This window comes from Chelonoidis abingdonii, chromosome 8 (assembly GCF_003597395.2).
Source record: "Chelonoidis abingdonii isolate Lonesome George chromosome 8, CheloAbing_2.0, whole genome shotgun sequence".
Classification (NCBI taxonomy): Eukaryota; Metazoa; Chordata; order Testudines; family Testudinidae; genus Chelonoidis; species Chelonoidis abingdonii.
This window is the reverse complement of record NC_133776.1, coordinates 57,655,557-57,680,322: the sequence shown is the minus strand read 5'-3', so window position 1 is coordinate 57,680,322 and position 24,766 is coordinate 57,655,557. Positions and strand designations below refer to the sequence as shown.

The 24,766-nt window shown below is 51.4% G+C and overlaps 1 protein-coding gene across 1 annotated transcript in view; it reads left to right on the top strand.

The window, feature by feature from the left end:
• CROCC2 (ciliary rootlet coiled-coil, rootletin family member 2) overlaps positions 1 to 23,999 on the top strand; it is a 139,631-nt gene extending 115,632 nt beyond the window's left edge. The window contains exons 32-36 of the mRNA XM_075068652.1: positions 932 to 1,081; positions 8,338 to 8,538; positions 19,648 to 19,779; positions 20,846 to 20,995; positions 21,417 to 23,999. Of these exons, the coding sequence (XP_074924753.1) occupies positions 932 to 1,081; positions 8,338 to 8,538; positions 19,648 to 19,779; positions 20,846 to 20,995; positions 21,417 to 21,500 (717 nt within the window). The 3' untranslated portion in view covers positions 21,501 to 23,999. The remainder of the gene's footprint in view (positions 1 to 931; positions 1,082 to 8,337; positions 8,539 to 19,647; positions 19,780 to 20,845; positions 20,996 to 21,416) is intronic.
• Positions 24,000 to 24,766: the final 767 nt, after the last annotated feature.

Sequence of the window (24,766 nt, the reverse complement as noted above, 5' to 3'; positions counted from 1 at the left end):
GATCAATTCCAGACGGTACATTCCCCTCCAGCGCCACAATGTGCCATCCACAGCTTTGGAATCCCTGCAGAGTCCATCCACACAACTGACATGGAGGGAGTTACTGTGGTGTTTTGGCAGCGTGAGCGCAGACTCAGGCTCAGGATATAGGGACAGATGGCTGAGAGGTCGGGGCTGTCGCTAGGGGCTCAGAGCCTATGGTCACTGGTGTGACTGGCATGCAGAGGTTAGCTAGAAAGAGAGTAATTCCCTGGCCTTCCCCCAGTCCCTTCTGATCCCTCTGGGAACACAGGCTCTTGGCTGGCAGTAACTCAAATCTTCAGCTGACACTTTTCAGAGCAAGGTGAATGGCTAAAAGAGGTGATCTCCATCCCTGATGTGAGCTGGGTGAGGCCCATGACGATGGACGTGAGCTGGGAGGATTCAGCAGGTCTGTGTGCATCCACACTTAGCTACAGAGCTGTACATTCCACAGGCTCTTCTGGACCCTGGATTCCCAGCTGATGAAGGCTGTAGTCATTCCTCTTGGGGCTGAACCTCACCATTGTTATCTACACATTTGACCCTTCAGCAACCTGCTTTCTCCTGAATATGTGCAATGCCATGCACACCTATGGCACTGCCTCATCAAGAAAAATAACAGCATAAGAACGGCCATACTGGGTCAGACCAAAGGTCAGTCTAGCCCAGTAGCCTGTCTTCTGACAGTGGCCAATGCCAGGTACCCCAGAAGGAATGAACAGAACAGCGAATCATCAAGCGATCCATCCCCTGTCGCCCATTCCCACTGGGATGTATAATACAGATATCTTGTTGCACATGCCAGCTAACGCGTGCAGAGCATTAAGAACAGGCAGACCTGGCAGAGCTGAGGTAGCAATCAGTTCCTGGGTTCTGAATGCTTCCTCTGAGTGATGCTTTCCTTTCTCAGGAGCGCATGGACTCCGTGCGGCAGGCGCTGTCAGACAGCAAGAGGCAGAACCACAGCCTGACGGACACCATGCGCATGCTGCAGGACCAGCTGGGAGAGCTGGAGTTGAGGTGCAGGGAACTGGAGGCTCAGGTCGAGCACCTACAAGAGGTGAGTAGGGGAGAAAGGAAGGATGGCCTTGAGCTAAAGGCCCTAGACGCAGCCTCGGGAGATCTGATTTTAAGTCCCTGCTCTGCCCTTGGGTGAGTCACTTAACCTCTCTAGGCCTCAGTTCCCCCTCATAATACTGCTTCCTTTGCCTGTTTAGATATGGGGCATGTGTACAGCACCTCCTATGAGGGGCTCTGATCCCAGTCAAGGCACCGGGCAGTGTACATAATTCCCAAGGAGAAGCTGAACCATAGCAAGGGGGGAGTGCCAACAAGGAGGGGAAAGAAGATGGGAGGAGGGGAAAGAGCTCAGACCCTCCCATCCAGCTAAGTAGGCTCAGCATCTGGATGGGAGCCCTCCAAGTAACCCTACTGTGGGAAATGAGACTGGTGACCCAGGAGATAGCATGCCTTCCTCTCAGTTAGTTAAGCAAATGTCCTCCCATGGGGCAGAGGGCCCTGTGCCACTGAAGAGACTGGGTTCTCACTGAGACACAAAACTGTGGCCCCAAGTACTTGTGTGCATTAATGACCCTACATCCCTTTTACAAGAGGAGGGGAGTCAGCTTCAGTGGAGGGGCCTAATTGCAGCTGGGGGAAGTAGATGTTGGCTAGTGCCATTTCAGCTGCATATAGTAGTCTACACTTCCCACAAGCCTGTTGTGTAGTGTAGCTCTAGGCTGTTAACCAGCTGTTGTGTTCTGCCCCAGATGTGCCTGACCCTTTTACCAGGTTGTCTAGGCAGCACCCACTTTTGTGGCGCATCAAGACACAACTCACTCCAGCGCGGGTCTCCAGTGGTCAGGTGTTGCCCCTCCTGGAATTGATGTCATGGTGCCTTCAACCCCCTCCTATGGCACACTGAAGTCTTACCCTTTCTGGTTGTGAGAGTCCAAAACAAAAAAGAAAACAGTGCACTTCAAAACCAGGGCTCCACCCCTCTGGTCTGGGCTTGTCTCCCTGAGGCTGGTCCCTTTTTGTCAGTCTTCCTGGCCCTGGTCATCCTGTCTACCACATGGCTCCTCCATGCCACAAGCTGCCTTAGGCTCTCATCTGTAGCTGGTGCCCTCCCCAAGGAAACAGCAGATCTCTACTCTTCTTCCCGGGGCTAAGTCTCTTCCACCTTTCGGCTCTTCTCTCCACATCTGCCATTGGTTGCAGGTATAGCAGGATGAGGTCAACTGGGTCCACAGGCTCTCCTTAACCCTGTCATTGCCAGTGTGGGGCCTGTCTGCCCCATCACAGCTTCCAGGACACAAGAGAAGTAACAGCTGTTTATACAATGGTTAGTAAAACCCTGTGGGATGAAAGGCGCTATATACATGTAGGGTATTATTTAATAACATGTTGGTTATTATGTATTTATTTATTATGGGAAAGAAGACAGCAAAAGATGGAATATTAAAAACAGCAAGAGGAAGCAAGATAGAGACACAAATGTAGACTGGTAGGGACTGTGGTTTCAGCTGTGTGGTGTAAATCTAGTAGAATTATTCCAGATTTACATTGCTGGACTGAGAGCAGAACTGGGCCCAGAAAGAAAAAGTCAAGAAGAGAAACCAGATATAGAAATACTGAGGGAGCCACAAAGCAGTCCTCTCTGAAACTGTTGGGACCCATTTTCTGGTGGTGTAAATCAGCACAGTTCTTCTTCAAGTGATTGCTCATATCCATTCCAATTAGGTGTGCACACGCTGCGTGCACAGTCTTTGGAAAGTTTTTCCCCTAGCAGCACCCGTCGTGTCAGCTGTGGAGCCCCCAGGAGTGGCACTTCCATGGCACTTGTAGCGGGGTGGTCACCCCGCTCCTGCCCTGAAGAGCTTAAAACAGCCCTGGGAAAAGGCTGTGGTAGGGGAAGAGCTGGGCTGATTGGGGAAAGCAGCCACAGAGGGGCACCAGGGTCCGGGAGGGACACGGGGGCCAGCGGCAGGTGAGACACCAGCCTGCAGAGGGCACTCCAGGCCGGAAGAGCTAATTCCCAGGACGACCAGCAGGAGGTGCCATGCTGGTGAGTCATCGCCCCGCCACAGCGCTCAATATATGACTTTGCCAACCCGGTGCCTCCTCGGTTCCTTCTTATTGTCAGTGACAGTCATTGAAACTATGGCGTCTTGCTTAGCAAGTTCTCCGTGTTTCCCTAGCTCTTGTTTTTCTTGTTGTTTCTTATATCTTTTTACTTAGTTTATTTTAGTAGTAGTTTGTAGCAGTTGGGCTGCGGGGGGGCTTACTGTCTATCCTGACCACTTTTTCTTGGGAGGGCTTTCATGCCCAAGTCCCAGGGGTTCAAGCCCTGCAAGTCCTGCTCCAAGCCCCTGCCAATGAGTGACTCCCATGATGCTTGTCTGAAGTGTCTCGGGAAGGCTCACGAAACCCTCACAAAACCGATCAGTGCAGGATTTGTAAGGGGTTTCACCCCAGAAACAAAAAGGAGCAAGACTTTCACTGTAAGCAGCTCGTTATGGTGGCGGCACTTAGACCTCAGCCTCCTTCGGTGCTGCAGGACCCGGCACCAAGTTCTATGGTGCATAGCGCCCTGGCAGCAGTGGTGGAAGTGACACCACTGACAGACTGTAGCCTGAGAACTGAGAACCGCCACTCCCCAGCCCCGAAACCAGCAGGATCGACCTAGCACCGCTCCCACTCCCTGGTGCAGAAGCAGCACTAGAACCAAGGGAGGAGTGGCTCTCCATCCCAGAGGCCCACCCCTCTGGAGCCAGCCAATGGGGCGCATCCTTGGGAGGAGCACCCAGTGCCAAAGCCTGTGGAGACAGCACCATTGACTTTGGCCCTGCAAGGGGGACCGTTGCGTCTGGTGCCGTTGGACTCCCTGGCCCACATCATCAAAGATTTGAAGCTGCCATCCACTCCGGACACCTTTGCGGCAGTGAGGGACCTCATCACCTTGACAGCGCTGAGGTCACCTACGATTCGTACCAAGCCTCCAGTACCACATCATACGGCACCGTCTCAAGGCAAACCAGTGATGATCCAGCTGTTGGCACCGCTGATTGAGTCCTGGCAATGCTTGGAGTCCCGGCGCCACTTGCAATCGCAGCACCAGTCGGACTCACGACACCGCTTGGTCTCATGGCACTGCTCCAGATTGCGTCAGCACTCCTGATTGCGACACCAATCTGCACATTGGTCCCCTTCATGAAGCAGGTCCTGGACCTGGCAACGGTCCCAATGCCACTCGACGATCCTGTGTAGCTCCAGGTCATGGCACCGCTCCCCACCCTCACAGCACCACTCGCCGTCTCACATCTGCTTGGCTCAACCCTGGCCCTTGCAGTCCCAATCCTGGTCCTCGTACTTGGAGGTGGACTCTAGGTACTTGGAGTGGGACCAGCACTGGTCCAGCCATGGACACTCTGAGGTGGGGGCAAGACCGTGGCCTGTGCAGTGGCAGAGACCAGTGCAGTGGCCATTTTAGATCCCGTGGGTGAACCACTAGGCCCAGGGCTCCCAGTCTAAAGGCTCCCAATCAGCCACCTCTGAACTAAGGGTGCTGGAGGCCTCAGCCAGTGACCCCACCCCTAGGGATGCTGGGGAGGCACCCTGCCCCTGTCCCCCTCGGAACCAACTCCAACTCCAGTTCCTGAGCCTGGGGCTACCAGCAAAGCAAGTAGTCAGGCTCCTGATGAGCAGGAGGGGAGGGAGGATCCTGCTCCCCCATTATCCTCTTCGTTCTCTTCCCCAGATGAGGCCATCGCAGGCACTTCCATCTCTGGACCGCCTCCTGTAGACAGCCGCACCCACCAGGACCTCCTGTGCAGGGTGGCACGCAACATGGGCCTGCAGGCCGAGGAGATGGTGGAGTCAGAGGACCCGGTGGTCAACATTTTGGCCCCAGAAGGTCCTCCGAGGGTGACTCTGCCCCTCATCAAAACTATACAGGCCAATGCCAAGACTATCTGGCAGACTCCGGCCTCCTTCCCTCCCACAGCCAAGGGCGTCGAGAGAAAGTACTTTGTACCCTGAAAGGGGTACGAATAACTCTTTACACACCCACAGCCCTGTTCATTGGTGGTTGCGGCTGTAAATGAGAAAGAAAGGCAGGGGCAGCAGGCCCCAGTGCCCAAGTCCAAGTGTCTGGACTTGTTTGGGCATAAAGTGTACTCTACAGGGGGACTCCAGCTCAGAATTGCCAACCAGCAGGCAATTCTGAGCCGATATAACTTCAGCTTCTGGAACTCGATGCTCAAGTTCAAGAGCTTGTGCCAACTGAATCCAGGGAGGAGTTTGGAGCCATAGTAGAGGAGGGCAAGGCGATGGCACGGACCTCTTTACAGGCCTCACTGGACGCTGCAGACTTGGCTTCGTGCACCTTGTCCTCAGGCATTGCCATAAAGTGCACCTCACAGTTGTAAGCCTCGGTCCTACCACCTGAGGTTCAGCAGATAATGCAGGACCTGCCTTTTGATGGGGCAGGTTTGTTAGTGGAGAAGACTGACTCTCAGCTGCATAGACTAAAAGACTCAAGGGCTACTATTAAATCCTTGGGTATACGCACCCCAGCAACCCAAGAGAAGCATTTCAAGCCCCAATAGCCGCAGCAGCGTTTCTACCCTCTTCAGCCAAGGCTGGACTTTTACAGATGAAGGGGCAGGAACAGCAAAAGGAAGCCTTCAAACCCCTCTTCCAGACAAGGCCAGGGCCCGACCAAACCTTCCTTGGGTTCCAAGCAGGCCTTTTAAAGAGACGCCTGAAGACGGCATACCAGACTCATTCCCAGATCCTTCCTTACCCTTTTTGAATCGTTTGTCCCACTTCTACCGTGCCTGGTCCCAAATAACCTTGGACCACTGGGTCCTCCGCACAGTGGAAACAGGATACTCTCTCCAGTTCTGCTCCTACCCTCCCTCCTATCCCCCTTCCCCATCCCTCTTCAAGGACCCCTCTAACAAGCAACTCCTTATCCAGGAGGTGCCAGCCCTCTTCACCATGGGAGTGATGGAGGAGGTTCCTCAGGAGCTAAGGGGCAAGGGTTTCTACTCCCGATACTTCCTAATCCCCAAGGCCAAAGCGGGCCTCAGACCCATCCTAGATTTACGTGGGCTCAACAAATTCATGGTAAAGTTGAAGCTCCGCATGGTCTCACTGGGCACTATTATCCTCTCCCTGGATCCAGGAGACTGGTTTGCTGCCCTCAGGATAAAGGACGCATACTTTCACATAGCAATCCATCCAGCACACAAACACTTCCTGCACTTCATGGTTAAACATGAACATTATCAATTCATTGTCCTACCATTCAGCCTCTCAACAGCCCCGCGACTGTTCACCAAGTGGATGTCGGTCATGGCTGCTTTCTTCCATCGCCAGCAGGTGCAGGTATACCCCTACCTCGACGACTGGCTGCTCAGGGGCTGTACCAGGGCACAGGTGCAGTCCCAAATCCATTTGGTCAGGTACACATTCAAGTGACTGGGTCTCCTCCTCAGCTTGGGGAAGTTGACCCTGGAACTGACCCAGAGAATAGAATTAATTGGGGCAGTGTTAGGCTTGATCCAGGCATGGACCTTCTACCAGAGTCCCGATTCTGAGCCATCACGGACATAATTTTTTTTTTTTTGCTGCTTGGGGTGGCAAAAACGCTAGAGCTGGCCCTGCTTGGGAGTCACCTGATTGGAATCGATATGAGCAATCATTCAAAGAAGAAAAAACAGTTACTCACCTCTCGTAACTGTTGTTCTTTGGGATGTGTTGCTCACGTCCATTCCAAACCCGCCGGCCTTCCCCTCTGGTGGAGCAGCCAGCAAGAAGGAACTGAGGAGGCACCGGGTTGGTGGGGTCATCATATATTGAGCACCATGAAGGTGCCACTCCAGAGGGCTCAACAGCTGACTCAACAGGTGCTGCTGGGGGAAAAGCTTTCTGACAACTGTGCATGCGGTACACACACACCTAACTGGAATGGATATGAGCAACACATCTTGAAGAACAACAGTTACGAGAGGTGAGTATCCGTTTTTAACTCCTGTGGCTGCACCTCTTCACACCAGCCTCAATCTGCACAGCACCAATCCCAAAGCAGAGTTGGCCTCCACAGCCTAATATTTTGTGAAAATGTGTCACCTCCCAAACTGCAGCTGTGCAAGGAGGGATTGTTTTTTCCACTGCTACCCACGACTCCGCAGAAAACCAGCAGAAAGAGCTTTAGCCCCTGAAGACAAGTGACCTTGGGGGCCCCGACAGAGAACAAGGCCCCATTGTGCTAGCTATTGTACCTATACACCATCTCGTACCCACTTCTCTTTATGGGCTTCTGGTAGGCTTGGGCTGCCCAGCAGCGACCACCTGTTGACAAAATGAGCCTGGTGACAGGCTGGGCTGCATCTTGTTCTCTCATGCCGCATGATCTGTGCAGTTTGTAGCATAGCAATAGCCATTTTGCCATGCTACATGGAACAGTGAAATACCATTGTGTGTGCTGCACAACTCAATGGAGCCACACTGCTCTGCACTAGCCGGGAGCTGGCCCTGTATCTTTAACCTAGGGTGACCAGACAGCAAATGTGAAAAATCGAGGGGCGGAGGGGTGTAATAGGAGCCTACATAAGAAAAAGACCCAAAAATTGGGGCTGTCCCTATAAAATTGGGACATCTGGTCACCCTATTTTAACCTTAATTACATTTTGAATGTCCCCATAAGCCTATATTCACTAGGCCTGACGTGATGAAACACTCATCACTTGGAGCATAGATGCTATCTTTACCAAGAGGCTGGCCTCGTGAATGTTGGGTTCCAGTATTGGCAGGTGCCAAAGACAATTTTACAGATAGAAAATATCTGCTCCAAGAAAGAGTAGGCCAGCATTTTTCAGACCTAGGCACCCAGCCCATTTTCCGTGGGCCTAGCTCCCTTAGCAATCGTACCATTTATTTAGGTGCCTACCTATGGATTTTGGTGCCTAGCTTTAGGTACATGACATTGAAAATGTTGGCTGTAAATCACAGGTCTACATGTTACTCTTCTAAGGAGACTGGTTCTTGTAGTTGCTTCCTGTAAGAGTAGAGCACAAAGGTAAAGGCATCACACTGTTATTAACACTGAAATGCAACTGCTCTGCTCAGCTGGTGCCTGGATTTGAACACTCCCTAGGCATAAGAATTCCTTAAAGTCTCTTCCCCCCTGACAGTCATGGGCCAGACATCTGGTGGTGTAACCTGGTGCAGCAGTGGAACTACACTGATTTACACCAGTTGGGGATCTGGCCCCAAAACCTTACAGTCCATGTCTTGGGTATGTCACAGATAGTCTGTCATCAGCAGCAGAGTGAGCAGGAGGCTGCAGCATTGCTGCAGAATGTGCAGGATGAGAACAGCATTCTTCAGGAGAGACTGATGACACTGCAGCGAGCTGTAGCCCACCTAGAAGGGGAGAACAAGGAGCTGGAGCGATCGGCCTTCGAGCTGAAGCAGGACAATTCTGCCCTGAAGAAGACCCTCAGCAAGGTACAGTAGGGGGAGTTGTGAAGACACCAGTGGATGTTAAATTGAACACATGCAATGATGCACAAGTATGCAAACAGGCACAACCTGTCTCAAGCCTGGAGCTGTGTATTCCATCTGCAGACACTAGTTCACAGTCTGCATAATACTAGCAATGTCCAGGGTTGGATCCTCAGCAGAAAAATCATTGAGACCCCAAAGAGGTCAGTGGAGCTCTGCTCATTGACCTCAGTTGGGGATCTGGCCCATTCACGGGTATTTATGACAGAAATACAAGCAGCAAAGTCAGTGAAGATCTGTAGGAGGCAGGTGGGTCAAAAGCTCCTCCCCTCCCCCTGTTGCTGCTGCTCCCCACCTTCCTCCTCCCCCACAATACAACACTGTTCAGTTCGTCTCTCATCCCCCATCTGTCGCTGCTGCTACCATGCACCGGACCCTCCCAAAGTACCTTCCTCTCAGACCTGAAGTCCTGGCTCTCTTCTCCATCCCTGACCTTGTCCTCAGTGACTCCAGCTTCCACTCTGGTGTCCCCTCCCACTCGCAAGTCCCCCACCTCCTCGACCCCTTGCTCAGCTAACGGGACACTTGCTCCACCTTGCTCACCCCATAGTATTGCACCTTCTCTGACTTCGCACCTTCCGTGGCCCCTCTATTCGACCACTGCCTGATTGCTCTGGTGCCCCCAGCACCCACCCCTTTGCCCAGCATTGTTATGAGCTGCATTCAATCCATGTCCATGACCTCTCTTCTGCTCTCAGTCGCCTGCTCCAGACCCCCTTCCTTTTTCTGACTCATTTGTTGATTCCCTCCCCTCCAGTCTGGACTCCTGGGCCTGTCTCTCCATCTGCAAAGTCGCTTCCTCCAGCCCCAGACCCTGGCTCTCCCCATCATCTGCATCATTCACTCCTGTCCCCTGGGGATATTCCTCATTGTGTGTGTACACAGCACACGGGGCCCTGAGTTTGGCCAGGACCTCTGGGCACTACTGTACTATAAATAGTAAGTAAAACCAGTGATGAGAACCTGCCAGTGGTGCATTTACTGGCATATACATCCAGAGAGCAGGCTTGATTCTGCATTCTCCTGCCCTTTGCATCATCATGTTCACCAGTGCAAAGGGAGGGCAAAATGCAACCCTGCTGATCTAGAAAGAGTCTAAGTGAGAATACAAGGTGAAGTGCGAGGGGAAAGGGTTGTCTTCTTCATTCTGATTTGTGTGCAGATGTGCATGTTCACCAACATACAGACATGGGAGCAGATCCCCAGCTGGTGTAAATCAGTCTGGCTTTGTTACTCAAGAGAGCTGTGCCAATTTACCCCACTGATCATGTACATAGACACACTTGCCTTGGATCATGTCGTGTCTATGTGTGCGCACAGTCATGCCTCTAGCTAGACAGATATACACACACATTTGCCTCTGACAATGTATATTCATGCATATAGACCCCGCATCTGGAAAGCATCTCAATTCAGCAAAGCACTGCTTAACATTAAGCATGTGCTCAAATCCCACTGAAGTCAAGCACATGCTTAAGCACTTTCCTGAACCAGAGTCATAGTGTAGTATAGATGTGAGCTTTCCCTTCCCTCTCTGCCAGTTGAAGTGAGTGGAGACAGACTTCTGTGAGAGAGAGGAGAGTCAAGCTCTATGCATTCCCACAGTCACATAACATGGAATAGACACAACCATGCGAACACAAAAGCCCAAGCAAAATCCTGTGAGTGGGAGAGAGAGAGAGCGCTGGCTGTGTGTTCCAGTAACCTTTGTTTTCTTGGCCCTCATCCAGTCACTTCCCACCACATGCATTTATGTACATGATTATTGCTCTCACATTCTTTGAATGTAGTCCAGATAATGAGTTCAAAACTCTTCGTTCAAATGTACTGTCCTCCAGAACTCCCACAAACACAAATGCACAAGCATACACGCATGCACACACATACATGTGCCTGCCTCTTGGCTACCTGATTTCTTCTCCTGCTTAAAGAGGGGGCTAATGTTCAGCTCTGAGGCACTGATTCCAGTTCGAAGGAATAATTTGTGTCACGCATGTGTTAGGTATCAGCAAGGGCACTCTGGGATTGGCCTAATTAGCTCTAGTGATGGGGGAAGCAAAATCCAAACCATGTGCTAAAGCCATCTTCTAAATTTAATACAAGTAGTTTCAGATTGACTTTTGACCCCTCTACCCAAAAAGATTGGTGTCTAAAAGTTTTTGTCTCTTTAATCAGCTGGTATTCCTTTTCCCTGCTGCCCCAAACACACACACACATTCTTTTATTCAGAACTCTCTTTTTTGATGGTTTCACAGTTTTTACTGTTTCATTTCCAACCAGTTTGATGGTTTCTGAACTTGACCATGGCACATAGAGCTGTGTGCAGAAGCAATACCATGGGAACTGACCCAGAGTAAAATATCAGGGACTGAATGTCCTCAGAGACTGAGCTACCCACTGCAGAGAGGATGGAGGATGATGGGATGTGTTTGTCCCCTTAGCATAGTCTGCACTGAGTGCAGGATTGGGAGCCAGGATCTCCTTAGTGCTGTCCCTTCCTCTGCCACTGACTTGCTAGGTGACGGTGGGGGAGTGACATCAGCTCCTTGGGTTGTGTCTCCATTTGCCTGTCTGAAAGATGGAGGCAATCATAGGTCCTTACTGTGTGCTGTGAGCATCAGCTGTGCTGTGAGACTTCATCTCATGGCTCTTTCCATAAGAGAATGGGTTTGCCAGAGGGCCAAATTTTCCCTTTCATCCAGTGCTACACAGCATGCTTGTCTGCTGATTGGCCATCTCCTCCACCCCAGAAATGGCTACATGCCATTGATATTCATATCCATACAGCCCAGTTCCTCAGCTGCGGATGAGATTCACATGGCATAACTTGAGTCGACTGCATCACTTTTGCACATCCCCTGACCCTGGGCTGGCTGTGCTTTGGGATGGTCCCCACTATAAATCCCATGCTGCTCTAACCTGCACCAGCTGCCAATAGTCTGAAGGGGCCTAGGCAACAGCTGTGGATCACTGGGGTGCAAGGATGCCCTGGCACCATGTCCAGTCCTGGCCACAGGGAGGTAGGCTGGCATAGGAGCAATTCTGTCAACTCTGCACCCCCTGAGGATGCCCTCCCTGGGACGATCCTCCATCAGGCCAGCTGTTTGCAGTGCTCCACCAGGAGAAGCTGGGCCAGGGAGTGTGAAGCACTGGCCTCTGACTGGAAGCCTTGGAGAAGGAAGGCACTATGCCTTGCAAAGGGAGACACCTTCCCTCACAGGAGAAGGAAGGATGGGCAGGGCATGGGGTGGAGAAACCTGCCATTGTCAAGTGATTGAGATGAGCTGCTGCAGAGCAAACACAGCCTGGGTCCTGCAGCTACTCTCCTCTCAGATACACCAAGGCAGCCCACAGAGACATCCAGCCAGATCCTTAGTGGGTGTCAATTTTCACTGACTTCAGTGAAGCTATGCTGATTGACACCCACCGGGGATCTGTCCAGGGGCGGCTCTAGGTATTTTGCCGCCCCATGTATGTCAGGCAGACTGTCTTCGGTGGCTTGCCTGAGGGAGGTCCCCAGTCCCGCGGATTCGGCGGCAGGCCTGCGGGAGGTCCGCTGAAGCCGTGGGACCAGCGGACCCTCCGCAGGCGTGCCGCCGAAGACAATCTGCCTGCCGCTCTCGTGGCAACCGGCAGAGTGCCCCTCGTGGCTTGCCGCCCCAGGCACGCGCTTGGCGTGCTGGTGCCTGGAGCCACTCCTGGATCTGTCTCATTATCATCAACAGAACTACACCCATTTATGTCAGCTAGGAATCTGGCCCATTGACCCCAGTGGAGCTACACCCATTTACATCAGCTGGGGATCTGGCACTGCAGGTCTCAGAATGCAACACTCTGCCTTGATCTGCACAGTCAAGGTATGAAAGGTGAGCGTGGCTGCAAAGGGCTCTATTTGACGTAAATTCAGAGAAGCCCATGAGCTCACTGTGATTTGCCAGAACTGGGCAGAGTCTGGGTGCTGCTGATATATTGACAGCTCCAAACAAAAGAGATCAGAGGCGGTTCAAAATTATTCCAGCCTGGGCTTCTGTGAACCACACTGGCTAATAGCAGCCAGTAGGGGGCACTGTGCTGTCCAGGGATCAGCAGGAGCCGTGCCCCTCATGCAAGGAGGTGGCTTAAAAGTGCTCCATCAGCCCCTATGTCACCCCAGGACCCCTAAGAATATGTTTCCCCTAATGTTGCAAAGACCCTTCAGCAGATCAAAAATCTGGCCACAAGTCTGACTTCACCCCATCCAGCTCAGCGACCAGTGATTTTCCAGGAGCAGGTTCATGCTCTTGTTGGTGAGGCAAAGTAGGGAAGCTCAGGACTGAGGGATCCTGGTGCTGAACATCCACGTCCCTCCAGAGAAGCCGTCTCCCCTTTTCCAGCATCAAGAACCCTCAAGGAATCCATGAGGGCCTCACAAATCGGGCATTGGCCAAACTAAACCCCAGGGCAGCCTTGCTTCCTGCTTCATTCTACGTGGACAATGCAGCCAGCATGGCCCCATGGGTTCCCCTGTGGGTGTCCCCATGAAGACAGAGCTTAAAGCTGCTCTCCCTGGCAGAACAGATTGTCCTGCTCTGGAAGTGAATGTTTCTTTGGCATTGCTGCCCTTGCCCTGTGGCCCTGTGATTCCAGGGTATGTTCAAATAAACTGGACCTTAACAGAAGCTGAGAGCTGCCTGGTAGAATGATGCAACTGACCCCACAGATGCCAGAGGAAGCAGTGGGCGCTCTTGTTCAGATGTTAGTGACCGCCTGAAAGGGGTGACTGCCCTGATAGCCTCTCCATCGGGGACATCCATAGCTTTGTTTAATGTGGCAGCCAGTGCCTCATTTAGAGCACCTTACAAATCAACAAGCTGTAGCATTAACACTGTGTAAGGGAAGCATAGGAGCCAATATTCAATGCACAGTTGGAATCATAAAAATGTATTCAATTGTGCTTGATTTGCATGTTTCATCACCCCAAAAAGTGTATGCAGAGTTGGTAACTACATGTGCAAAATAGGCATTACTACCTCTCCAATGCATGCAGTTGTGTTAAGTGCACACACAGCCTACATACACAAGGGAGCACGTGTTTTGCTTGCAACTGCATGGATAATGTGAGTAAAAATCATGCCCCAGATCTGTTCTGATCTGGGGCTTTATTAGGAGGGGGAAATTCTCTCTGATCTGCTATATCAGTCCAAACATTTGGTTGGAAGGAACAATAACCACTAGTTTAGACGATCTCAAAGAAAAAAGATGAACAGATGAGGAAAATTTCCCTTTATTAATACCTTGATATTAGCCAACAAGGTGTACCAGAGCCTGGGACTTGGTGAGAAAAGGGGAACTGTTTCTTTTAACATTTTCTCTATTGAGGGTGTCTATAGAGCTATATAGGACCAGAGCAGGCAATAAAGAACCTGTTTGAAGCAACTGCTTAAGGGTTTGGTTACTTAGTAGTGGAGATCTGGTAATAAAGATGGAACAGGTCTATACTCAGCATTCCCAGTCGCACTTGTGGCGCTCTGGTGTCACTTCACTGAAGTCCATGGAGTTACCTCTGACTGAGGCTAGTGTGACTTAGAGCCAAGTTGGCCCAGTACATGTAGGGAGATGTTGGAGTTCTCTTAAGAGAAAAAGTCACTAATAAGAGAAAGGTCAGGTCGGCTCTAGCAGATAAACTCTGTACCTGATGCATTGGACACAAGCATGTCCTATAGGGTGTGGATTAAGGTTTTGCTAGGAGCATTAAGTGGAAAGAGTCAGCAATTCACACGCCCTCTGCTCTCCAACCCCCTCCCATGTCACAGATCAGGTGACTGTGTAGGGTGGGGTCGACATGGAGAGCCTGAATGGGGGCCCAGGACCCCTGAGAACAGCTCCATGGGAGCTCTCAGTGTATGTGGAGGAAGCCAAGGAAAGAGTGGTGCAGATCTGCTAGGCTCTTCCTCCTGAAGAAGGGGAGGCCAGAGATAACTACCATGGTTCATCTCCATGATGTGGGGAAGGATTCCTTCCTGCCAGACCTTCCCAATGTAGACATGCAGACTCACCCCTGCGGCGCCTCCTACTGCTGACTTCTGGGAATTAGCTCAATTTCCAGCCCAGAGGACCCCCTGCAGGCCGGTTATCCACTTTATCACTTGCTGTTGGGCCCCATGTCCCTCCCTGGACCCACTGCCCCCTTTACCTGGTGTGCTGCCCTCTTACAGTAACCCCTTTCTCTCAGGGTCTCCCCTCCCAGGGGAACCCCCACCCACTATCCCCACCTCACCTCAGTATCAGGCTACTACCAGTCATTGTCTAGCCTCCCCAGCCCTGCTGCACTCAGATACCCTGTCTCTAGCTCCCTGCAGCCAGGCCCATCTCCCTCTATAGGCAGAGAAAGACTGACTTTGTCCTGGCTCATTGCCTCTTATAGGGGCCAGCTGGGCCTGATTGGGGCATGGCCCCAGCTGAGCCTACTTTCCCCAATCAGCCCAGGCTTCTTGCCCCAGCCACAGCCCTCTCCTGGGCTGTTTTTAAACCCCTCAGGGCAGGAGCAGGTAACCACCACGCTACACCCAACATACCTGTAGAGCCTCCCTTAGGCTGGGGGGGGGATCCGTTAGCAATAGGCAGGCTTCCACCCGCCCAGTTCCCAGAAACCCAATAGATACACCCAACATACCTGTAGATCCTCCCTTAGGCTGGGGAGGGGGGATCCATTAGCAATAGGCGGGCTTCTACCCGCCCAGTTCCCAGAAACCCAATAGATACACCCAACATACAGTCCAGCTCCTTGAGCTTTACATCAGGTCCAGAATTTGCCCCAAAGGAAGTCACTTCTGGCCGTGTCCAACAGCTGTTTCCTTAACTATGTCACTGCTTTCCATTTACTGTAGTAAGGAGTTTAATTCACACAAGGTAGTCAGACCATTGTCCTGGTTTTCTTCACAAATGGGCATGTGTGTGTGCAGTTGTGATTTTAGGTGTGCTGCATTGCAGAGGATAGAGCCATCAGTTTGGTTTCCTTTTGCAAAATCAGTTGTCGATTGTGGGATGGGAGTGAGCTGCTGAATCTGATGAATTCCTGTTGGCATACATTGCATTGCATTGGTACATCATCGGGATTCTAAGGGACAGTGTGAAAACAAAGCTCCCGAACAGTCGTTTAAACATCCTCCTCTGAGTCAAAAGTCACAAGGCATTTCCCAGCTCCAGGGAATGTCCAGTACAATTCTGGTGATACTGTCGGATAGAGATCTATTTCAGAGGTCCATACTGAACTAATCAAGTTGTTCTGCATTAGCACTAGGAGGGAGAAGAGGAGAATGTGATGAATACTGTATCTTCCACTCTTGGTCATGAGTACATTCCAGTTTCCATTATGCAACCTCAGAGATAAGGTGCAGGAAAGTCAAAAAGATACACAACACTCCATAATACAAGCTCCAAGGCTGGCTAAAAGACTATTAGTCCACTGTTCATGGCTCATTATTGCAGTAGTGCCCTTCTGTCCCAAAGGAGACTGGCATTCCATCGTGCTGGGTGCTGTACTCATCCATTGTAAAGGACAATTGCTTCACTGAAGAGTGTACAAATTAAAGAGTGGGAGAAAGGAAGGTACATTATCCCCATGAGAACTGAGGCACCAAAACAGATTAAGTGACTTGCTCTAGATCTCACATAGCAGAGCTGGGATTCAAACCCAGTGTTCCTGAGGCTAAAGTCAGTGTGTTAACCACAAAAATCCTTCTGCCCCCCCTGAGCTATGCCCCTTCCATAGTGAATTGGCTAGGATCTGTTTGAGTGACAACAGCACACTCCTGGGAGTGGCGCATAGAAGGAGCATAAATTAGGCTGTCGAGGAAGAAAAGCAAGATGGTGAAAGCTGGTGCATTTTACTTTTCTTGTTTAATGCCAGTGAGTGCCTGCATCAGAGTGCAGTGCTTCCCTGGGGCTGCCTGTTGATCTCCAAGGAAGATTTGCTCTCTGTTGCAGGATGATTATACAAACACTACACAAGAAATGAAAATATGGGAGAACTGAAATCCTCCTCAAAGATCATTTCAGACATTTTAAATTGAACTTCATTTGTCATGAATGATCAAATTCCAAGCAGTAAGATTCCTAGGGAAGAAGGAATCATCAATACAGTCCAGTAACTCTGCAAGACTATCCTAATGTTGCAATCCAGCAGCAGGCTCCTTTTGAACATTTGCATAGCATTCTGTTGAATTGTCAATCCTGGTTCTCACTCCAGAGGTGGAGCCAAGCAACCTTTGGATGGAGAAGGGGAAAAGGTATGTGCAGATGTGTTAGTGGGCAGCATGCATGACTTCAACATGTCAGCTTCGCTGTCTTTGCTTGCTCCTTTTCACTGCTGTAGCTGTTCCCAGCATGTCCTAGTTGGGCCCTTTCGGTGTTAAAGAAGTTGTTATAATGATCAAACCCCCTGGGGTTTGCATTCGAAATCCCAAGAAATATCAGCAAGGAAAGGAAAAACAATCCAATCAAGCAATAATATTTCTTGCTGTGGAAGCCACTCCAAGAGCAGCCCTCTTCAATGCAGCTGGGTTGCACCCTTGGAGAAGGAAGGACCACTGTCACTAGACAGCTGTTGGGGTAGAGAACACCTGGATTTGGGGCCATCTTGACCTGCAACATTAGTAGAGCTTTGTGTTCCAGGGTGAGAATTATGCAGATAAGTTACTTTGTTGAGGCTGGACTCTCTCATCTCTCTCTAGATCACAGCTGATCCTGGTTGAGTTCAAACCATCATTCTAGAAGTACAAGACACTAGAGGCCATTACTCACCCTTTGAGCTATCCAGTTCCCCCTGCAGAGGGTTTGGTGGGGCTCTCTGTAAAGAATTCTATATAAAAGTATGTTTTGTTGTCTAATGTCTTAGTGTTAGCTAGCAGAGAATGCATGAACTGGGATCCTTGAAAACATGTGCTCCCAGAGGGAGAGGCTAGGAAATGTTCTGCTCTGGATCTGCCAGAGAGGCAGGAAAGCCAGGTATGCCTTTGCTGGTTGAGCTTGGCACTGAATAGGGATTGTCCATCAGGCATCTTAATGAATTTTCTAGCTGCAGAAACTAGGATGAAGGGAAATGTGATATTTTTCTGTTGTGGAAAAGCAACATTACAGGCTGTATGAGAGTCTCAGCAAGCATGAAATAGCTTTTACATGGTGCCCCTTTATTCCCTGTGCTCAACCTCTTCCCCTGGGCTGGGGGGCGGGAGAGGATAGCTAATGAGTTCCAGAAGATCAGCTGTAAATGGCCAGGGAGGGTAATTCATATCGAACTCATAAAACCCCTGAGTAGCTTTGAGTAGCGTCTCAGGAGGGGAAATCCGGATGTGGCCGTTTATTTATTTTGGATTTTGCTTTCTTCTCTTCTCCTTTTAACATTTTCTTCCAGGAGACGCTCATTGTTTTTTAAAGAGACAGGCCTGCTTTGGTTATTTGGAGGCTTTTATCTGTTCATGCAGGGCAGGGACTGCTGGTAACAAAGGCCTCAGACCAGCCAGCAGGCTCCACACAGAGCATTGCCCAAGCGCTGGGCCTTATGGGACTTTCTCACAGCTGGGGGTTCTAGACACAGCCCTTCTTGTACCACCATGCCATGCCCAGCCTCCAGATGCTGCCCTGGAGATGGTTGTGCCCTTCGGGAGCTCAGCGCTGCAGCGCGGTCCTTCCTGGCCCACCTTTGTGCATTGTGTGCACAGATACTGAAAGTGCTGCTGGAGGAGAGGTATTCACTGCACTGTCCTGGCTCATGCGGCTCTGCTCCACTGCTGGTCTCGCCTGCCCAAGGGCCCCTCAGACCTCAACAAACTGCCAAGAAGTTGATTTGTGTCTAGAGCTCTGGGCTGTGAGGCCAGTCCCTGACAGCTCTTTCTTCCACTGAAAAATGACCTGCGTGGTGTCCCCATTTCAGCTGCAAACCCTCAGCCTTCCTCACAATCCACCTCATCCCACTGCTTCCCCCCATCCCATCATGCTGAGTCCTTCTCTGCCTCCTGGGGTCTTTCCCCCACTCTGCCTCTCTCCTGATCCCACCTGCCTTTTCCTCCAAACACCTCAGATGTGCTGTCTCTTCCCACGGCCTGGGCTCTGCCCTTTCTACTCCACTGGCTTTTCCCTCCCCAGGGTATCCCCGGCTTCTTCTTAGCCAGGTCTCAAGGTCTCCTCTCCATCTCTGTCATAGAATCATAGAATATCAGGGTTGGAAGAGACCTCTGGGGGTCATCTAGTCCAACCCCCTGCTCAAAGCAGGACCAATCCCCAACTAAATCATCCCAGCCAGGGCTTTGTCAAGCTGGGCCTTAAAAACCTCTAAGGATGGAGATTCCACCACCTCCCTAGATAACCCATTCCAGTGCTTCGCTACCCTCCTTTCCTTCTCAATCTACATATGCCCTTTGACATGGCTGCTCCCTTGCTTCTGGAACCACCCTCCCCCTCAGACTGCTCCCTCAGCATTGCCTCCAGTGACTCCCTTGTTTCCCTCCCAAGATTCCTCTGCTGTCACTCTGCCCTCTGATGAAGGAGGTCTGCCCCACACTACCCTCACCCACAGCACAGAATCCTGGGAGACAGAGAAGTCCTCTGCCTCAGTTCCACATCTTGATGCAGCTGTTCTCATAGGTATTGGGATGGTCCAGTGGGAAGAGTACTGGACTGGGAGGCAGGGGATCTGGGTCCTAGCCCTGCATCTGCTAGTAACCTTGGATGAGTCACTTTCCCTCTCTGTCCGTCAGTTTCTATTCTGCACCTTTTCTCTGAGTTGTCTGTTTAGATTGGGATGGGTCGCTAGCTGTTGCTGTAATGATGAACTCAGCAAGCAGACACTCTAGAAGGTACCCTGGCTTCAGTGAGCATGCCAGCTCCAGGCAGCCAAAGCCAGCTATGTGTGCCAGCTATGTGTGCCAGCTGGTAGGGCCAGGTTTTCAGGGGTGCAGTGGAACTGTTTTGAAAATCAGCCCAAGACTTTGAAAATCCCAGCCCACTGGGAGCTGTTGAGCAATGTGCGTGCCAGAAAGGAGGTGAAGGTCCCTGCCATGCGACTTGTCCTTGCAGGCAGAACGGGAGATGTTCAGGAAAGAAGACAATGCCATGTGGTTCAGTGCAGAGAAGAAGCAGCTGGACCTGTCACTGAGCTGTCTGCGCCAGGAGGTGGAGGACACCCTGAGACAGAATCAGCCACTGCAGGTCAGTCCACTGGTAACAGTGGTTTGTCACAGGAAATGGTGGCCCTTTAGAGGGTTACTCTGCCCTGGGGTGAGGAGATGAGATGAAGGCTCATGGGAGTAGGAAAAGGGAGAGAGAGGAGCACAGGGGGCACAGGAAGAGGGAAGCAGGCCAGGCAGGGGGTAAGTAGAGCAAACAGGAGCTCAGCAGAGTCCAAAGGATGCTTGGAGTCCCAGCCAAAGGAAGCCGTAACCCATGGCATCATCTGTGGCCAGGGTCTTGGAAGGTGCCTGCTGGGAGGAGGCTCTGCCCAGGAAACTTCTTCCTCCCCAGTTCCATGCCTGGGGAGGAGAAGGCCAGGTGCCCAGGAAAGGGGTCTCCCCGTTTCCAGGCCTAGTGGAGTGAGGAGATCTTCTGGTTCCTGTTAGGGCAGGGAAAGTCTCTCTGTCCCTGCAGGGGGCTCTAATCTATGTCCTGGCTCCCCTGGCTAGGAGATGGCGTGCATGGGGTCCTGTGGCCTGGGTGCAGGCAGAGGCGCTGACAAAGGCCAGTTCTCCTCACCCCCCAGCCTGCTGCCCTCCATGTGGAGTTCCCCAGAGAGCAGATCTGGCGGAACACGGTGCTGTTTGGACACAGTATCTCTGAGAAGTGAGGGGATCCAGGGACAGGAAGGCAGGACACGGTGCACTGCAGCCTAGACACTCAGCTCTTCGACAGGGTCCAGGCAGCTGTGAAGGAGCCTGGGGAGCAGGTGTCCACATGCTGGCCCACACCCTGGAAGGGGTCCTTCGAGAGAGGGCAGGGACCTGTCTGCAGCTAGCACAGGGGAGCTAAGGGTCCGGCACCATGTGAATGGTGCAGAGTCATTAAAGGGGGAAATGGCTCTTTGTGAGCCCACACACGGGTACCAGAGCCCCGCGTGGCTGTTGGAAATGGATGGTGGTAGCTCAGCACTGTGGAAATGACCTGAGGGAAGGCTAAAGACAAGGAGCGTCTGGGTCCAGGCCTTTGTCCTGCACTGCCCAATGGCCCAGTACACGATTCCAGCGGGATTTGGCTGATGCTTTGCCCTATGTTTCTGTGATAGGCCCCGATCACAGAGATGGAACGGGCACATGCCCAGCGCCTGATGGAGCTGGAGACGGAGAGGCTGCGTAGCACCCAGCTCCAGGCTGAATGGTCCCTGGAGTCCCGGGAGAGATCCCACAAGCAGCGTGTCAGGGTCTTAGAGGATCAGGTAGAGGGGATAGGCACACAACATCCTTAAAAGGAGCCACTGGGGAGGCCATGCCCTGGCTGCTGGTGCAGGCACCATTGGGCACCAGGTTTGAGTGAGCTCATGCAGAGGCCTCATCAGGCAACACTGGGGCTGGTGGGGCAGAGTGGGGTGCTATGGCTGGTGAAGTGTCTACTGCCAAGGGGAGCTGTACATTTGGGTGGCACAATTCTGATCTCAGAGCCTCTCACCCCTGCCATGCAGTGCCAGAGGGCAGGGCCACAGGAATCAGACTCACAGGGCAGGTCTGGGGAGGATATTATTTTCTGCCTCAGTATTCCCTTGGGGAGATGCCCAGGCCTCATAAGGAAGATCCCTGTACAGCCCCATGGGGAAGTATTACCTTGCCTCTCCGTAGTCGTAATGGCCCCATGCTCCCCAGGTGAACTCGCTGAAAGAGCAGTTGGGCCAGGAGGTGCAGAAGAGACAGTCCTACCTCACTCAGGTGCTCCGGACAGGGAAATGATCCTGAAATAGCCCTTGTGTTCCAGCCTGGTAAGACCTAGTCAAAGACAACACTCAGGACCAGCTTTCAACAGTGACTCTGCAGCCTGCAAGCCGGACTCTGACATCTCCTCCTGCGCCAGGACACTTGACTGACTCATGGCCAGCATTGCTGTGGGGAGAGGTTTCTGGGAAGAGCCTGCACCACACCAGTGGCTGGAGCAATGGGGACTGTAGACCTTACACAGCCAAAAGGAAACCCTGCGGTGAGGACAGCTGTTCCCTTGGTGATGGCCGATTCCCATGCCACTGCTGCATAGCCAATTAATGTAGGCCATTTGGCAATGGGGGACTTCTCTGTCATTAGGGCCACCAGGGTGTTTCTCATCCAGGGGCTGAGGGGTCTGGCTGGGGATTTGTGTGTTTGTTGTAACCATACTAATGGGTCCTGGCTTCCTATGTTATCTCACCCCTATTGTTTAAATAGCTCTGCTCTCCCAGCAATCGGGGCCACTCTTCTCTCCCTCAGGAGCAGTGCCATTTGGGCCTCATCCAGTACTGTCAGGGGCCTCCTGTCTAGCTGGTGGAGTGACAGACCCTCCCAATCTCAGCAGCATCTTCTCATTATGCTAGACAGGGTCTGTCGCCATCAGACAGATCTGTGCAGCTTGAGGAACTGGTCCTTGAGTGCACAGAACCTGCAGGGGACTGTATCCACCGACATTAATCAAAAACCTAGTGTACGTTAACGAGATGCAGGGAGAGAGCACATCTCCACCACGCCTGGAGACTGGTCAAGCCCTTCATCCTTTCAGGAAACACAGGCCTTTTTTAATGGTGGCAGGTGGCTGGGATTAGCTCAAAGCCAAGTCATCTTGTGACTCACTGGCCCTGAGAGGCGTCAAAGTGTAAAATTCAACGTTCCACCCACTCTGCCAGCCACAGGCTCTAAGCAAATCCCTGAAGGAATCAAACTGTGGTTTCCATGGCAACAGAGGCAATCATCTTGGGACTGCTTTGGCCTTCACCTGTTAGCATTTTACATGTTTTCCCATGACTGGCTGGGGGGGGGGGAGTAATTTGTCCCAACATTGTGGTTTTTTAAGCACTGATTTTAAATGCTGAGAGTGTTTGCTAAGGAAATCAACAGTGGCATTTTCAAGGCTTTGGATGGATCTTCCTGCATTTCATCTTTTAACAATATTTGATAAGCGACATCTGATTCTGTTCCTTCCCATGATACAGGTAAATCTTCCCCACGCCCACCTGCACCCCATGCTGCCTGGCTCAGTGCAGCATACAGGCATGTAGAGCAATTCTGCTCGCACACTGGCCTAACTCCAGTGACTTCTGTGGTGTCACTCTGGCCTTACACCAGTGTCAGTGAAAGTGGGACCAGACCTACACAGGGACCCAGTTCTGTCAGCTTCTGAGCACCCTTGAGGGTGACCCCACAGCAGGCAGGAGGTGCTCAGGTCCTCATAGGACTGGGCCATCAGAAACACTGGGCCAGATCCTCAGCCGGTGTAAATTAATGTGGCATCATTGATTTCACTGGAGTGAGATTGGTTCATGCATTCAAGGAGTTGGCCCATTGACTTCAATGGAGCTATGCTGATTTACACCAGCTCGAGACCTCACCCATTGATTCCCATGGGTCTGTGCTGATTTATGCCAGCGGGGGAGGTGATCTGTTGATCTCCACAGAGCTAAGCTGATTTACACCAGGTGGGGATCTGGCCAGTTGACTTCAATGGAGCTACACTGATTTACACCAGCCAAGGCTCTGGCCCACTGGGGCTGATTCTCTTCTCACCCTGCTGTAAATCAGGTGTAGGTCCCTGCAGCCAATGCAGTGCCCCTGGGATGAGTGAGCGGATATCTCACTCTGTAGCTGGCATTTCTGCCCCCTCTCCAATAGGTTGTTTACATGGAGTTGGATGTGGCAGCAGGAAAGACCATGCGAGAATAAACCACCATCTCCATTGGGAGGGTGGGAATCATCACACCCACATTTCAGTGCCAGTGCATTTCAGGACTGGACCCTCTGGATTGGGAAGATTGTGTGGGCGTGGATCTGGGCAGCCCAGAGAATACCCTCACATTGATGGCACAGCTGGGTCTCACTGAGGGAAATGTGCCATGTTGGTTTTCACATAATCCCTTTGCTGTTGATTCTAACTGAGTCCTGCTGTTGTTTTCGGCTCCATTTCAGTCCTTACATAACATGTTCCTTGGCCTGTGTTCAGTATTAAAATGTACCTTGCAATCATTGCAGTGGGAAATATTTATATTGCATTTCTATGAATAAAAACATACATTATTTTGAACCATGATTCTGATTTTTATATTTTCAAAGCACTGAGAGCTGGATGCTTTTTGGCACCTCTTACAAATTGCTGGGGCTTGAAGTTTTGTCATAAATACTGAATGCATCAGAGCAGGGACTGATGGCTATTACTCTGTATTGGTCAAGTGACGAGCAGTGCCCAGGCCTGATCTGAAGGGATCAGAATAGATTATTGGCTGCATTTGCCATGGCCCACCCCCTCCTCTTTGGGCTTGAGAGGGAGTTATTCTGGGTGGTAATTCTCCAACGGGTGTAAATCAGAGGAGTGCCATTGGATTTAATGGTGCTACCCTGATAGACACCAGCTGGGGATCTAGTCCATTGACTTCAGTGCAGCTATCCTGATCTATACCAGCTGTGGATCTGACCCACTGACTTCAGTGGAGCTACAGTGATTTACACCAGCTGGAGAACTGGCCCATTGACTGGTCTTAATATGGAGATGGCATAGGCACTGAACAAGTTTTGCCTCCCCAGTCAGCAATCTCCATGCCAGTTGGTCACTGGGGAGCCAGCTGGAAAACCAAAGCCACGCTCAACACCTAGAGATTGTGACCATTCGGTTGGGCCCAGGCACCTCCAGAACAGGTCAGTCAGGAATGGGGTTTTCAGTGGAGGCTCAGATGAGACTTGAATGGGAAGCAAACAGATATGTACAAGTAATAAGAGCCTCAGTCCTATATTAGCAGACAGATAGCAGAACCCACCATGTTAGGCCTGATTGCTTACTGACAGAGAGCAAATATGCCTCTACCTTAGGACAGCAGCATTTCCTCTTTTCCAGCCATACTGTATTGCTCCTTCTCTCAGATTGCCCAGTGAGATGTTAGATTATAATCCATGTCTTCCACCCTTCTCATCTACACAGCAAGGCATTTGTAGAGAATGGGTAGCTAGCCCCAAACTCAGCAAAGCATTTAAGCACGTGCCTAACTTTA